The 16,236-nt window shown below is 35.4% G+C and overlaps 1 protein-coding gene across 1 annotated transcript in view; it reads right to left on the reverse strand.

The window, feature by feature from the left end:
• gucy1b1 (guanylate cyclase 1 soluble subunit beta 1) overlaps positions 1-16,236 on the reverse strand; it is a 57,657-nt gene that overhangs the window by 25,311 nt on the left and 16,110 nt on the right. Inside the window, exons 6-9 of the mRNA XM_073841799.1 lie at positions 13,567-13,797; positions 13,340-13,456; positions 12,857-12,990; positions 8,783-8,980 (exon numbers count right to left, since the gene is read on the reverse strand). Coding sequence (XP_073697900.1) covers positions 8,783-8,980; positions 12,857-12,990; positions 13,340-13,456; positions 13,567-13,797 — 680 coding nt within the window. The remainder of the gene's footprint in view (positions 1-8,782; positions 8,981-12,856; positions 12,991-13,339; positions 13,457-13,566; positions 13,798-16,236) is intronic.

Here is a 16,236-nt window from a genome sequence, read left to right on the forward strand (position 1 = left end):
GTTACTTTTTATTTAGTACTGACCTGAATGAGATATTTCATATAAAAGACGTTTACATATAGTCCACAAGAGAAAATAATAATTGAATTTATGAGTGAGTGAGTGAGTGAGTGAGTGAGTGAGTGAGTGAGTGAGTGAGTGAGTGAGTGAGTGAGTGAGTGAGTGAATTCATGAGTCTCTTGTTTGTCCTAAACAGGTAAACTGCCTGCTGTTTTTCAGAACAATCCTTCAGGTCCAACAAATTCCTTGTTTGTTTTTTTTTTTTTTTTTTTTTTTTTTTTTAGCATTTTTGTGTATTTGAACTAGGGCTGGGCGATTTGGCCTAAAATCAAAATCTCGATTAATTGAACATTTTAACTCGATTACGATTAATGAACGATTATTTTATTTATTAATAAAATTATATTTAATTATATTTATATAATATTTATTTTTTTGCCCTCATAGTTCACTGACAAGTAGGGATGCACCGAAATGAAAATTCTTGGCCGAAACCGAAAACCGAAAAAGAGGAAACCAAGGCCGAAAACCGAAACACCGAAAGAATTATGCCAATTATTAGTACCATTCCATTTATGGCTATGACTGTGTACTAATCTTACTAGACTCAAGGCATTGCAATTGCATACATTAATATTAAAGTTTCAAAGAATAAATCAATTATATTAATTTAAACAATTATTATCATCAATCAAGTATTTTATTACTTGACATATACATATATTTTACTGCCTTTGTTTAAATTGTTTAAATTTTTATAACATTATCTTCTGTATCCATCACATCATAGACTGTAAAAAAATTCACATTTACAAGACTACGCGTTTCTCTTCCAGCAGGAGGCGCTGTCAGACTGGTATACAAAGCAGCGCAACAAATGACTTTGAAACGTGCAGCGCTCAGATTTATTCAATGGATAGCCTTTTGAAGTTTCATCATTTCTTGTCTTTCAGTCCCCACATTTAAGACCACCTGAAATCATAATTCAGACTTTTATAACCCCTAATAACACTGCAGTTTTCAATTAAAATTAAGAGCTTTATTTCAAGAACCGATTTTCTGAAACAAACCTTGCACAATATACGTTTCTTTTTATACGTTTCCCACCATATTCAGGGCACAAGGAAAATATTAGGGGACTAAATTAATATCAGCATATGAAGTATAATCGTCTCTCATTGTCTCTGAGAGAATGCACGTCAGATGCTGAAAATCAGTTTTCACTTTCATTTTAACATTGCGCAGTTTTCACTTGCTTGTGTGATATCCATTGGCTCACCTCCATGGTTTAAAACATAAATATTAATAAAAATACAGTATGAAAAGACATATCTTTAAAATATTGTGACGTAACACCAACGTAAAGCTAATGTTTTTCACTCACTGAAAGCTACATCTTGTCTCGATCTCTGCTCTTATCACTGCACGCACGACTGCAGACACAACCCCTCTGGAAATTTCGGCAAAACAAGTTTTGCAAATCGCTATCCGTGGGTCTTTCCATACGTCCACACCGCAGACGTGTTGCTTCAGACAAGCACGTGCAGGCTGCGGTTTCTGTTTGTGTCAACATACTGTTTCGGCCGTGTTGTTTCGGTGATAAAAGTCTTTCGGCCGAAAACCAAAAATGCACTTTCAAAGTAGAAAATAAGCACTGTCTTCTAAACAAAATTACTCTTGTATATCCTGTACATTTTTTAAGCTCTCCATGGACATGTCGGCGGAATAACGTAATGTAACGGAGCGGGGTCACGTGACTCCACACGCGGTACTGTTTTTAAAGGGAAAGTAATCGAAATAATCGACCTGGAAACATTTGATCGATTATAGGTTCTGAATGTCGATTTCGATTATTTTTCGATTAATCGCCCAGCCCTAATTTGAACCCTTTCCAGCAATGACTATATGATTTAGAGATCCATCTTTTCACACTCAGGACAACTGAGGGATTTATTTGCAACTACTACAGAAGGTACAAACACTGTTGCTTCAGAAGGAAACACAATGCATCAAGCCAGGGGTGAAAACTTTTCGAATTTGAAGATCAGGGTAAATTAAATGAAAAATTAAATAAATTAAAAAAAAAAAAAGAGAAAGAAATCTAGGCAAAATAAGATTTATGTACACATCTTCAGTCTGTTCAAAAGTTTACACCCCTGGCTTTTAAAGGAGTAGTTCACTTTCAGAACAAGAATTTACAGATAATGTACTCACTCCCTTGTCATCCAAGACGTTCTTGTCTTTCTTTCCCTAGTCGTAAAGAAATGGTGTTTTTTGAGGAAAACATTTCAGGATTTTTCTCCATATAGTGGACTTCTATGGTACCCCCGAGTTTGAACTTCCAAAATGCAGTTAATGCAGCTTCAAAGGGCTCTAAATGATCCCAGCTAAGGAAGAAGGGTCTTATCTAGTGAAACGATCGGTTATTTTATAATAAAACATTTACAACTTATATACTTTTTAATCTCAAATGCTCGTCTTGCTGAGCTAGACACTACGAGCATTTGAGGTTAAAAAGTATATAAATATAATGACAAGTATATAATTTTTTTTAATAAAAATAATCCATCGTTTTGCTAGATAAGACCCTTTTTTCTTCGGCTGTGAAGCTGCATTTTGGAAGTTCAAACTCGGGGGCACCATAGAAGTCCATTATATGGAGATGTTTTACTAAAAAAAAAAAACATAATTTCCTTACGACTGAAGAAAGAAAGACATGAACATCTTGGATGACAAGGGGGTGAGTACATTATCTGCAAATTTTTGTTTTGAAAGTGAACTACTCCTTTAATGCATCGTTTTTTTTAGCTGTGGATCATTCAGGTAACAACATAGTATTCAGAATAAAGTGTGTGTAAATTTTATACAGGGTCATGTTTATAAATTCAACTTTTATTTTCTCTTGTGGACTATATGTAAATATATTTTATGTGAAATATCTTATTTAGGTCAGTACTATATAAAAATAACATGCATTTTGTATGACCCCTCTTATTTTTGTAAAATAATTAACATTTATCAGATTCTGCAAGGTGTATGTAAACTTTTGACTTTAACTGTATATAATGTCTTTGCATACCAAGCATCTAAATAATGAAAAATACAGCAAAAGCACTATTATTATGAAAATATAATGAATTTCATTAAAAAAAAAACATCTTAATTTGTGTTCTAAAGATAAACAAAGATTATTTTTGGGTAAACTAGCCCTTTTTAATCTATTTTATTTGTTGTTGAATAAAATTAAAAATTTCTTTTAAAAAAGATCTTACTGACCCCAAACTTCTGAACGGCAATATATAAATAAGCTTTTGGAGACATATTTTCTTCATCTCAGACTCCCAGTCTGCTCAGTAACTTAAATCATTTCTGAAAACATGTCTCTCTCATGTACAGATGGTACACCACCATGGTAACTGCCTTAAGAATTATTTTTGGCCAAAACTCCTAAATGTGTTAAATTATGGATAAAAAATTGCTGAGCTTGCTGCAGCTGAGACCTTCATGAGACACATTTCAATGGTTTGGTCTGTACATGGTCTCACAAGAATACAAAACAGGCTCTTTACAAATACATTTCACCTTATTACTCAAACATCATAAATAATAGAAGTTATGCTGGCCTTGTAAGTAGTCAAAAATAAATAAATAAACAACGTGCTTCACAGTCAATACAACACATGGACAAGAAAACAGCTATCTTCTATGAGGCAATACCTACTAGCACAGAATTAATCTGCATATAAACACTGTATCCTAAAATCATATGCATAAACCTTAAGAAAATGGCAGAGTCACATCTCAGTGTCCTAAATTGAACAACTGCACAAGTTTCAGTGCAGGATGCCTGCTAGTGAAGATAAGGCTGTCCTATTCAGCACATTGAGAATATAGCCTATTTGTTCACCTGTTATCAACAAGTCACATACATCCAGGTTTCTAAGAAATGCATGTGCACCTAACACTATTGACAAAAAATGAGAATGTTAATTATGCTTAGAAGGACAGGACACAACCACACGTCAGCTACTCACAGTAATGTAATTTGTGACACAAATGAGAAAATAACCCAGTCCATTTTCAAATTTCTATGAAGACCTTTATTATGGGAACAGTCATGATTTAAATTCGGACAAGAATTTGAAACTTGTACACAGGCAGTTGTGTAACTCTGGCTGGTATTTATTGTCTGTTAGATGAGAGAAAGGGTCTCTGGTGATGTTCAAGGTTCTCCACCAGATTTAATAAACAAACACAGAGCTCACAGACCGAGGCAGACCGGCTCCCCACGGAGAGCGCAAATACAGCCTCATTTTCCAAGCAGGAAAAGAGAGACAGCCATCTTAAAAAAGCTGTACACAGGGGAAACAAAGTGAAACCAATATTACGCTTTTTATCGTTACAGCCTTGTGACAGTCCATGCAGCATTATATCACTAAACTATAGACTCAGAGCAAGACTGTAAGGGCTTAGGTTGCCATCTGGGTTTGGGCCTTAGTCATGAGACCTAAAAATGACCTTAGTCGTATTACTCAGTGTATTGGTCTGGATCCTCACACATGGTCTCGGGTAAGACTGCAGTCTATTTCCAGCTTGCCTTGTGTAACCACCCATTTAGACAGGAAGAGATGGCCTGATTGACATGTAATGTAATTTACAGATGTACAAAGGTAATGATGACACGCAGGGGAGGAGATGAGCCACTTATTTTATTTCTATGAAAATTACTGTAAGCTCTACGCAGACTCTCAAAGGTCTTCATTCAGTGAAGCAGGGAAGGGGAGAGTGTATGGTATTCTCTAGCCCTATATTTGACAGGTTTTTAATCTGTCAAAGTAGACTACAAATCAATTAATGTCTTGCTATTTTTGTAATGAACATAATTAATCTATCACAACTGAATTTGCTTAAATCTTCCCCAAATTACATGTATACATTTTTATACAAATATTTTAAATCAAATTATTTAGGGATTTTTTTAGATTGCCAAAGATTAATTAAAGATGTTTTATTGTACAAAGACACTTTTTAATTTGTTTGAACATCTCATTTGTAATCGCTGCATTCACTACGCTCTCCTAGCTTGTTAGTAAACAAGTTCAAAAATAAGAATATAACAAAAATAATATAATATCATGTTAAAAAATGAGACTGGTCTGCACTCTAAAATATTTTATTTAAAGGACACCTATTATACAAGATGCAATATCGGTCTTGGGTGTCCCCAGAATGTTGTCTGTGAAGTTTCAGCTCAAAGTATCCCACAGATTACTTATTATACAGTGCCTTGGGAAAATATTCACACCCTTTCATTTAAGTTTTGTTATGTTTTGTTATTTTTCCACATCAAACTACACTCATATGCCATAATGACAAAGCAAAAACAGAATTGTCACAACTTCATAAATTTATTAAAAATAAAAAAACTGAAATAAGTACATTGCATAGGTATTCATACCCTTAACTTAGTACTTAGCTGAAGCACCTTTACAGACTCAAGTCTTTTGGGTAAGATGCAACAAGATTTGCACACTAACATTTTATCCTCCATTCTTAGTTTCACCTCTTCACCTCTCAAGCTCTGTAAGCTTGAATGGGGTCTGGCAGACATTTTCAGGTTTCTCCAGAAATGTTTAATTGGATTCAAGTCCAGGCCATGGCTGGGACACTCAAAGACATTCACAGAGTTGTCTATAAGCCACTCTTGCTGTGCACTTAGGGTCATTGCTAAGGTGAACCTTCTGCCCAGTCTGAGTTTCTGAATGCTCTAGACTGGGTTTTCATTAAGGTTATCTCAACATTTTGGTGCACTGAGCTTTTCTACTACTCTGATGAGTCCCTCAGTCCCTGCCACTGAAAAACAGCCTTACAGCATGAGACTGCTAACAGCACACTTTACTTTTGGGATGGTACTCTGCAGGTGATGGGCAGAGCAATGCCTTCCTTCTTTCAAACATGATTGGAATTGAGGTTCATCAGACCAAAGAATGTTGCCCTTCCCAGTCTGTTTCTCTCATCTGCATATATGATCATGGAGCTCAATTTATAGTGACCATCAGGTTCTTGGTCACCACTCTAACCAAAGCTCTTCTCCATCAATTGCTCAGTTTGGCCAGGAGGCCAGCTCTAGGTAGAGTCCTGGTTGTTTCAAACTTCTTTCATTAAGGGTAATGGAGACTACATGCTTCTGTGAAACTTCAATGCAGCAGAATTTTTCTGAACTCTTCCCCAGATGAGTACCTCAAAGCCTGTTTTTTTTTTCTGATATGCATTTTTAGCTGTTAGACCTATTATTAACACATGTGTGCCTTTCCAAATCATACTCATTCAATTGAATTTGCCACAGGTTAACTTCACTGGATGTCTAGTAACATCTACAGGCAATATGAATGCTCCTAGAGGTAAATTTCAACTGTTCCAGATATTCAAATTTTCCATTATGGTTTATGGAGTGTAGATTAAAGCAGCTTAACATAAGGCAGCAACAAAATATGCAAAAATGAAGGGGTATAAATACTTTTGCAAGCCACTGTAATACGTGGAAAATGTCTTATTTGGGGTGTGTCTCAAAAAGAGTTGTTTTGGTGTGTATCACATAAAATGAAAAACTAGCTGCATATTCTCGCCCCATCTTCAGATAAGGGTTTATCATATGCATCACTGCTGTGCATACCTACAGCAATAAACAGTCGGTATAGGAGCAACATGACTAAGAGCGAGAAAACTATTTTTCAGCTGTACATGTATGAACCGGAGTCAGACACAGATGAAGTTGAGACTCTGGCTGAAGAAACACCTATGAGAATGAACCAGGATGTCACGGAATGGTTATTTGATACAATTATGTCCTTGCAGAGTTTTCACAGCCCATTTGCAATGACGGATGAGCAACACGTATGCACACAACTACTTCGACAGCATTCGCTATACGCTTTAACAAAATGACACATGCACACAAATGCAGTTAAAGTGTTAGCTAAGCCCTAAGGCTGTCTTGTATTGCCCCTCGTTCACAAAGGGGCATAAACGGAAAATAAAGGACAGCGTACAGCCAAAGACAACTTGCTGATAGTGGAAACTATGGCAATGCAGGACTGTCAGTCAGTGGCCATGGGCGGACCCTAAGCAGTGTGATGTCACATTGCTTAGAGAATCAAAACAGCATGTCTAGACTGATTAGGTTTTAAGGGGACTTCATCATTGTAGGGTGGTTGTGATCACACACTGCCAGCTCACATTTATGTCCAAATGGAAAATGGGCTAAGCTAAAATTGACCAAAATAAAGCATGAGCCCACTTTTCTGGCCAGTAAAAAGTAAACTCAGATCCAAAAAATAATAAAAGGGCAAAATAACTTAATTCTTTTTGCTTTGACATTTTACCTGGCTATGTTATTGCACTCAGATCTCTTTTTGGGCTGTGGGTCCCTCCTGACAATCATTTAGGCAACTCCTAAAGTAGCTGGTTTACTGTCAAACATACTAGTAAGACATAAAGAACTGCAAATGAAAATTAATGTGATCATAACAAGGTCCATAACACACAAAACATCACGACAGAGACACTCCAGGTTTATTTGGCTGTGAAGTTAAATATGGCTGTGAAAAGCCACTGACAAGAATATTTATCTGTGAAAGGGTCCCTTCTGAACATGGCATTGAAAATTGGGATGAACAGCCAATCCGACACGAACCTCACCAACTTTTCTTTTTTTTATCTATTCCTCTAAATCTAAATAAATATGTTCTTTCTAAACAACATTATTTATTGTCACAGGGCAATCCAAAACAAGTCAATCACCACTGTGGCTGGTAAATAAAATTATCCAGGTACTACTGCTAAATAATTCTTACAGTCAATAATTTACTACCGTGGTTGACGGTCTTGTCTGGGACTCAGTGTTTAGTTTGGATCTGGGTTTGAGGGACTTAATCTTTGTCTGGATCGGGACCTTGAGAAATCTAGTTTTGGTTTTGGTCTTATGGGGTCTGGGTTTGTGTATAGGTGAGAGTTCACTCAAAACAATTTAAAAACAAATCCATAAATGTTTAAAAATGTATGTGAATACCTCTAAAGAATTTCTAAACACTGAATTGGAGTACTGCAGCATATTTTTTCAATAGCCTATATTTCAGAACACAGATTATAATAACTTTCATTATTAAATCATTAACAAACATTATATAATGCTTAACAGATCATTAGTTAATATTCAAATAGCTTAAAATATGAGATAATGCGCTTGTTAATCTTTACTAATAACCTTATTAAACATTACCTAAATAATTAACAGATCATTACTTTATGTAAATTAAAATGCTTATAAATGTCATTAAACTTTAATTTATTAAAAGCATGTGTTTCCATTATAGTAACCAAACTGATCCTTGTACACTCCTGATCCCTTAACCATCCCTTAAACCTATCTATACCACCAAACCTGTCACTAACCTTACCCATATCACACCTCAGTAGCAGCAAAAGTATTGTGCGTTAACAAAATCTTTTAATCAGTGTATAATATCTATTTAAATTATGAAATAATAATCTGTTAATTATTATATAATGTTAAATAAGTTTATTAGTAAACATTAACAGCACATTATCTCATATTTCTAGCCATTTAAATATATGTTACCTAATGATCCATTAAGCATTATATAATGTTTGCTGATGATTTAGCAATATGTTACCCATATTTTTATTATTACAAACTGCAACCCTTAAAAATACTTTAAATATTTAAATATACTTTAAATATTTAATATGTTGGTGGACTGACCTGTCTGTCTTCTTCTTCTCATCCTCCAGGGCTCGAAGCGTGTGCTGCAGACGGTCAGTCAGGATCTCCAGCTCCTGGGTCAACTTATACTCCTCACGAAACTGCTCCCCCAGTAACACAAGGTCACGTGTGGCATCATGAAGGGGAATGTCACTCAGGTATAGGCCCCTTCTCGTCAGGTCATCCAGATTCATAACACTGACATGCGAAAATGACAAAACACTTAATTAGCCCCATACATTTAAGATTTTAAAAAAGTAAAGTAAGAAAATGTTGCTCCCAAAAAAACGTCAGAAGTCTAGCAAAAGTTTAGCAATATAACCCTAATATACAGTATGTCACAAAAGTGAGTACACCCTTCACATTTTAGCAACTATTTTAGCATATCTTCTCAAGGGACAATACTATAGAAATTAAACTTGGATATACTTTAGAGTAGTCAATGTGCAGTTTGTATAGGAGTATAGATTTGCTGTCCTCTGAAAACATACAGCTATTATTGTCAAAATATCAGGCAACAGAAACTTGTGTATCTTGCATTAGAGCAGTTAAAATTTGGTGTTTTAAGTACAATTCCCTTATACTGACTACTTGATGTTCAACATCGCACCTCATGGCAAAGAACTCTCTGAGGATTTGAGAATTAGAATTGTTGCTCTCCACAAAGATGGCCAAGGCTATTAGAGGTTCAGTAACACCCTAAAACCGAGTTACCCTACAGTGGTCAGGGTCATACAGAGGCAGAGGTGTAAAATACTTGAGTAATTTTACTTGATTACTGTACTTAAGTATTATTTTTGGGGATTTGTACTTTAATCAAGTACAGTTTAAACTGACTACTTGTACTTTTACTTGATTACATTTTTGAAGAAAAAACTGTACTTTTTACTCCTTACAATTTTATTTTATCATAGAAAGAACATTACATTTTTATTTTATCTTATGCACATTAAATATGGTAAACAGAAGAGCATTAATCAAATTAGTCGCAAATAATTATCAATATTTGCTGAGAAAAAAAACTCTAAGTGCCCCAAATAAACAATTAAAAGATTAATTATCCTTTTAGACAGTGACGTTTAATAGACACCACAAAAAGTGGCCTTTCAAAGCGTTAATGTTGTTACATAATTTAATTCTATGACTCTTCTCAATAATTTAAAACATTGTATTCTGTCTGGAACATGTTTTATGTCTCTGCATCAAATCTTGCTCTTCAAAGGGATAGTTCACCCAAAAATGAAAATTCTCTCATCATTAACTGAACCTCTGTCATGCCAGATGTTCATGACTTTCTTTTTTTTTTCTTACATATCTTACATCATTTCACTTAAGGAGACCCTGATTCATTACCAGGGGTTGCACGAGTTACTGTCATATTCACTTGTGTATAGTTTTTGAAGTGTCATTTTTAGATGTCCCATACACTTGCATTATATGGAAATGTTTTTTTTTTTTTTTTTTGTAAAACTCTTAGTTTGTGTTCATCTGATAAATGAAAGTCATATGGGATGGCATGAGAGTGGAAAGGATGGAGTTTCCTTTTAATACCTTTCCCTGTTTTGTTTTTTTTCTGTGTTCTGCTGTGCTTCATTTTAATTGTTGTTGTGGCACTAAATATACGTGTTTGACCTCTGCCATTGCATTTAGCATATTTCTCTCCCTTTAACCATACTTCTGTATGTCTGTCAGTACTTTTACTTTTTTAATACTTGAGTACAATTTTAAGTTGTACTTTTTTACTTTTACTCAAGTATGTTTTTGGCCAGATACTTGTACTTTTAATTGAGTAAAATTTTCACTGAGTATCTGTCCTTTCACTTGAGTAAAATTTTTGAATACTTTTTACACCTCTGTACAGAGGTTTTCCAAGATGGGTTCCATTCAGAACAGGCCTTGCAAGGGTCAATCAACGAAGTTGAGTACTCGTTCTGTGCATCAGGTGCAGAACCTGGTTTCAAACACAGATGCATGAGTGCTGCCAACATTGCTTTAAAAGTTGCAGAAGTAGAAGGTCAGCTTGTCAGTGCTCAGACCATAAACCACACACTGCAACAAGTTGGTTTGCATGGGCATTGTCCTAGAAGGAAGCCTCATCTGAAGCTGGCTCACAAGAAATCCCACAAACAGTTTGCTGAAGACAACCTGTCCAAGAGCATGAATTACTGGAACCATGTTCTGTGGTCAGATGAGACTATAAGATAAACTTGTTTGGCTCAGATGGTGTCCAGCATGTGTGGCGATGCCCTGGTGAGGAGTACCAAGAAAATTGTGTCTTGTCTACAGTCAAGTATGCTGGTGTTAGCATCATGGTCTGGGGCTGCATGAGTGCTGCTGGTACTGGGGAGCTGCAGTTCATTGAGGGAAACAGAATATGATGCCTTCCCTCCAGAAACTAGGTTTTCCAATGTGATAACGACCCCAAACACACCACCAAAATGACAACTGCCATAGTGAGGAAAAGCTGAAGTGAAGGTGATGGGGTGGCGAAGTATGTCTCCAGACCTGAACACTATTAAGTACGTGTGGGGCATCCTCGAGCATAAGGTGGAGAAGCACCATGTGTCTAACGTCCAGCAGCTCCATGAGGAGTGGATGAGGATCCCAGCAACAACCTGTGCAGCTCTGATCAATTCCATGCCCAGGATGATTAAAGCAGTGCCAGATAACAATGTGCTAACACAAAATATTGACACTTTGGTCAAGTTCGCTTAGGGTGTACTCACTTTTGTTGCCAGCTATTTTGACAATAATGGCTGTATGTTAAATAATTTTCAGGGGACAGTAAATTCTATACTGCTATACAAGCTGCACATTGACTACTCTAAAATATATCCAAGTTTGTTTTCTATAGTATTGTCCCTTGAGAAGATATACTAAAATGGTTGCTGAAATGTGAGGGGTGTACTAACTATTGTGAGATACTGTATACCAATATAGCAGTCCCATCAGAAAATATTTCCACCACATGTCTCATAATAAGTTATCAAAGCATTTGTGTGCACGCCATGGGGATTATTGTAGTTTCTAAAAAAAAGAAGAAAAAAAAAAAGGAAAAAAAAGAAAACGATTTAATCTAAATCAGCAGGAGGGACACACATTATTTCAGTATTTCAGTAGTTGTGTCTGAACCAAGTGACCTGTTCAGGACTCACCTCATCTCAGACAGGCACTAGTGAGAGATAAGGTATTAACACACACAGTGATTGAAATGAAAAAATCCACTTCTAGCAGGATTTGGCTTATAAGTGGTCTACAGAATAACTGGAATGTAAACATTTATAGATACCCCTGCTGTACATTGCTGACCATTATGTTTAATTTAGAAGGCAATGAACAAAAATGTACTTATTTATAAGTAGTACTAATGTTTACATTACACGTTATGCCATTTGTCATGCTATTTCCTTCATAAAAACTATATTAAATGTATAAATTAATGAAGTATGAGTAAAGATTGAGTGTCCAAATGCCCTTTGAAAAGAGAAAACGTGAAATTACATTAAGGAGCTATTTTTATGTAAAAAAAAAAAAAACAATTAAAATAACTTTTGATGGTAACATAATACAGTCATTAATTAATTCTGTCAAATTAAATACTATTTTTACCTAAAACATTAATTTAACCAGATGTAATCACACTAAACACATTTTAGGTTAACCGTGTTCACTAAAAATCTAAATTTAACTTTTAAAAGGGCTTTATGCGGTGACATCTAATTTAGAATAATTTTATGTTTTTCAAAATAATTTTTAACTGAACTCAAGATCCAAGCATTGACGTTTTCAAAATATTGTTAATAATGATAATAAATATGACCTTATCAGTTTGACTATACTAGGTTACACAAATGAAAATAATTTTAAAGGTTAGATCAAGTAAAAATAGGTAATAAAAATAAGTAATTATGGTAACATTTATGTTATCATTTGCAGTATGTTGTTCATCTTCTCCTTATGTTCATGTGAAGAGCAGTAGAATAATTACAAAATCAGAACTGATGCAATTAGTTTAAGCTACCAAAATTACCAAACTTTCTTTAATAGTATTATTTCACAGCCTCATCTATCTACCTTGGTGAGCACAGGAAAAGGATGTTCTCAGTCTCAGGAAGTGAGATCATCTGGCCCTTCAGTCTGAGGCAGCTGATCTCTGTTCCTGTAAGTTCATCTTCATTCTCCGCAGTCTCTACATTCAACAGGCCCTCCTACATGAAACCATAAACAAACATTGTATCATGTAGTTTCATTACAAGCAATACATTTCCAATTTTCATATTTTTTGTATATGTGTGTATTTATATATATATACATCTAAATATACACAGTACACACACATATTTTATAAAAACAAACTTTTATTTTTTAAGCAATTAATCATGATTATTCTATTTTTTATAATATACATTGTTATCCTTGTGATTGTATATGAGTGTGTGCCATGCACTGTAGAACTAATAAACACAATTTGTTTCAGAATCTATTAAAACATTTCAGTTAATGAGTGTTAGTGGTTTTATATCAGACAGTATGTAATGTGTTTTGGGGCAGACAGACCTTACTCCGCAGCACAAAGACAGTGTTGATGTGAGACAGGATGCCATGGAAACTGAAGTCTATGTGTGGCCGCACCAGAGAGAACACTGATGACAGGTTACAGACGCCAGGCTGCAGCTGGAAGACGACACAAATAGCTTAACATTTCTCTCCAGTATACCATATATACATTTTCTATATCTCCTACTTTTACATTTCTAAAATAAACTATTTTTGAGCAGATGAACCTGTGGCAGAACTCTGAAGATGGCATTTCCACACTGTGTGAGCATGAGGTCCTTGTCAAACATCAGGTGGAATGGAAAAGCCTTGCAGAAGGTATACGGACTGATCCGTGTCTCTTGAGTCCCATTCTCCTCAAAACCATCCAGGTCCTCATAAAACGCCTCCTCCTCTGAGTCTTTTTCCTCAATCAAGAACTTAATATGATCACATTCTTCACTCTTCGGCTGAATGACCTGGAACACCCCCACAAATAACAGATTTAGAGTCTCGAGGTCTTGGGGATTGCATTTCCAAACATTAAATGTGGACACCCACAGCGTGAAGGTAACAAAAAGAAATGACTGGAAGAAAGGGTGGAAGAAGTAACTAATAGACCGATACAGGGTTATTATCATTAACGGAAATAAAATTAACTGAAATAAAATAAAATATTAAATAAACATATTTTAAAAAGCTTATTTAGTTTTAACCAGTTGCCATGCAACATTTCTCATTTTCATTGAAAGGAATATTTTACCCAAAAATGAAAATTCTGTCATAATTACTCACTCAAACATTTAAGACAAATTAAGACATTTTTGATAAAATATAAGTGCTTTTTGTGTGCAAGGAAAACAAAAATAATGAATTTATTTAACAACTTCTTCTCTTTGACACACATTCTGGTTTCGAACGACACAAGGATGATTAATTAATGACAGAATTAAAATTTTTGGGTCAACAATCCCTTTACGTACTAAAATAATAAATTATCACAAACTAAATAAACTAAAACTAAAACTTAATAAAAACTGTCTCGGTATGATTGAGGTTATTTCAGGGGCGTAGTGCTGGGAATGCATATGCATATAAGCCCACAGAGATTGGGGACCAGCTGAGGGGCCTTTTTATTAAGATGAGGGAACAAATTTTCAAGTCGTGGCCACAATATATATATATATATATATATATATATATATATATATATATATATATATATATATATATTAGTGGTGGGCCGTTATCGGCGTTAACGTGCTGCGTTAACGTGAAACTCTTATCGCGCGATAAAAAAAATATCGCCGTTAATCTATTCTCAAATTTGGGTTGGGAGCTGGGTCTAAACTACGCAAGCTATGATGACCTTCACCTTGATAGTTTAACGCGGATGTATACCGAAGACTGTAGAATATGGTCGCGCGTTTAAGTCTCCTCCGCCAAAACACAGACGGGATCGCGTCGTCCTCCATTCATAAAAACCTAATCTACTATAGCGAAATGCCACGTAAATTCGTCGTTTTTTGGATTCATAAATCAAATGTTGGTCAGTCACTTAATTCAAATCGCGATATGGACTAGTGCATGTGAAAACTGAAATGCAAAAAGACCGTTTTAATATGAATCCGATATGTTCCGTTTGCCTAGCTGTATGTATGCATTGCGGAGACGAGCTTTTACTACACGCATACTGAAACACACGTGACGCTCCCGGTAATTTTTGGCATTTTCATCTCACATGAACAGATAAACTCAATCTCCCAAACTGCTGTGAGTGTCACTTTTACCGTTTCATTTGAGAAAACTAGCATCATATCATACTGTATGACACAGAAACTTCACGGCAACCTGTCAAAATAAAAGTACGGTGTAACATGTAATGGGCTGGGTAGGTGTTGACGTTAAAAAAAACACAATCTAATAGGGGGAAAAAATAATTTCAGTGTTAGTTAGTTAGTAAACACAAGTACATCTAATTGAACATAATTTATTTTCATCAACAAATTATCATAGAACAGCTTTATGAGCTTTATGATCCATTCTCAAAGACTTTAAGTCATTATTTGGGTAGCACACATATTCTGAATGCCTTCAGCAGAATTCAAATTAGCCATTTTAATCTAGATTAATCTAGATTAATTCCAAGATTTAATCTAGATTAATCTAGATTAAAAAAATTAATCTATGCCCACCCCTAATATATATATATATATATATATATATATATATATATATATGTACAGTGAGGTCAATAAGTATTTGATCAGCCTGTGATTTTGCAAGTTCTCTTACTTAGAAATCATGGAGGGGTCTACAATTTTCAGCATAGGTGCATTTCCACTGTGAGAGACAGAATCTAAAAATAAAAATCCGGAAATCACATTGTATGATTTTTTTAACAATTTATTTGTGAATTACTGTGTCAAATAAGTATTTGATCACTTGCTTATCAGCCAGATTTCTGACCCTCAAAGACCTGTTATTTTGCTTTTAAATAGTCCAGCTACACTCTGCTCAAGATTCTAAATTAGTAGCACCTGTTTGAGCTCGTTAGCTGTCATAAAGACACCTGTGCACCCCACAATCAGCCAAAGTCCAAGTAGCAACATGGGCAAAACCAAAGAGCTGTCAAAAGACACAAGAGACAAAATTGTAGACCTTCACAAAGCTGGAAAGGGCTACAGGGCAATTGCCAAGCAGCTTGGTGAAAAAGAACAACTGTTGGAGCAACTGTCAGAAAATGGAAGAGGCTAATGATGACTGTCAATGTCCCTCGGACTGGGGCCCCACGGAAGATCTCTCCTCGTGGGGTATCAATGATGCTAAGAATGGTGAAGAATCAGCCCAGAACTACACGGGAGGAGCTGGTCAATGCCGTGAAGAGAGCTACTATCAGTAATACACTAAGACGTCAT

The sequence above is a fragment of the Garra rufa genome, chromosome 6 (genome assembly GCF_049309525.1).
Source record: "Garra rufa chromosome 6, GarRuf1.0, whole genome shotgun sequence".
NCBI lineage: Eukaryota > Metazoa > Chordata > Actinopteri > Cypriniformes > Cyprinidae > Garra > Garra rufa.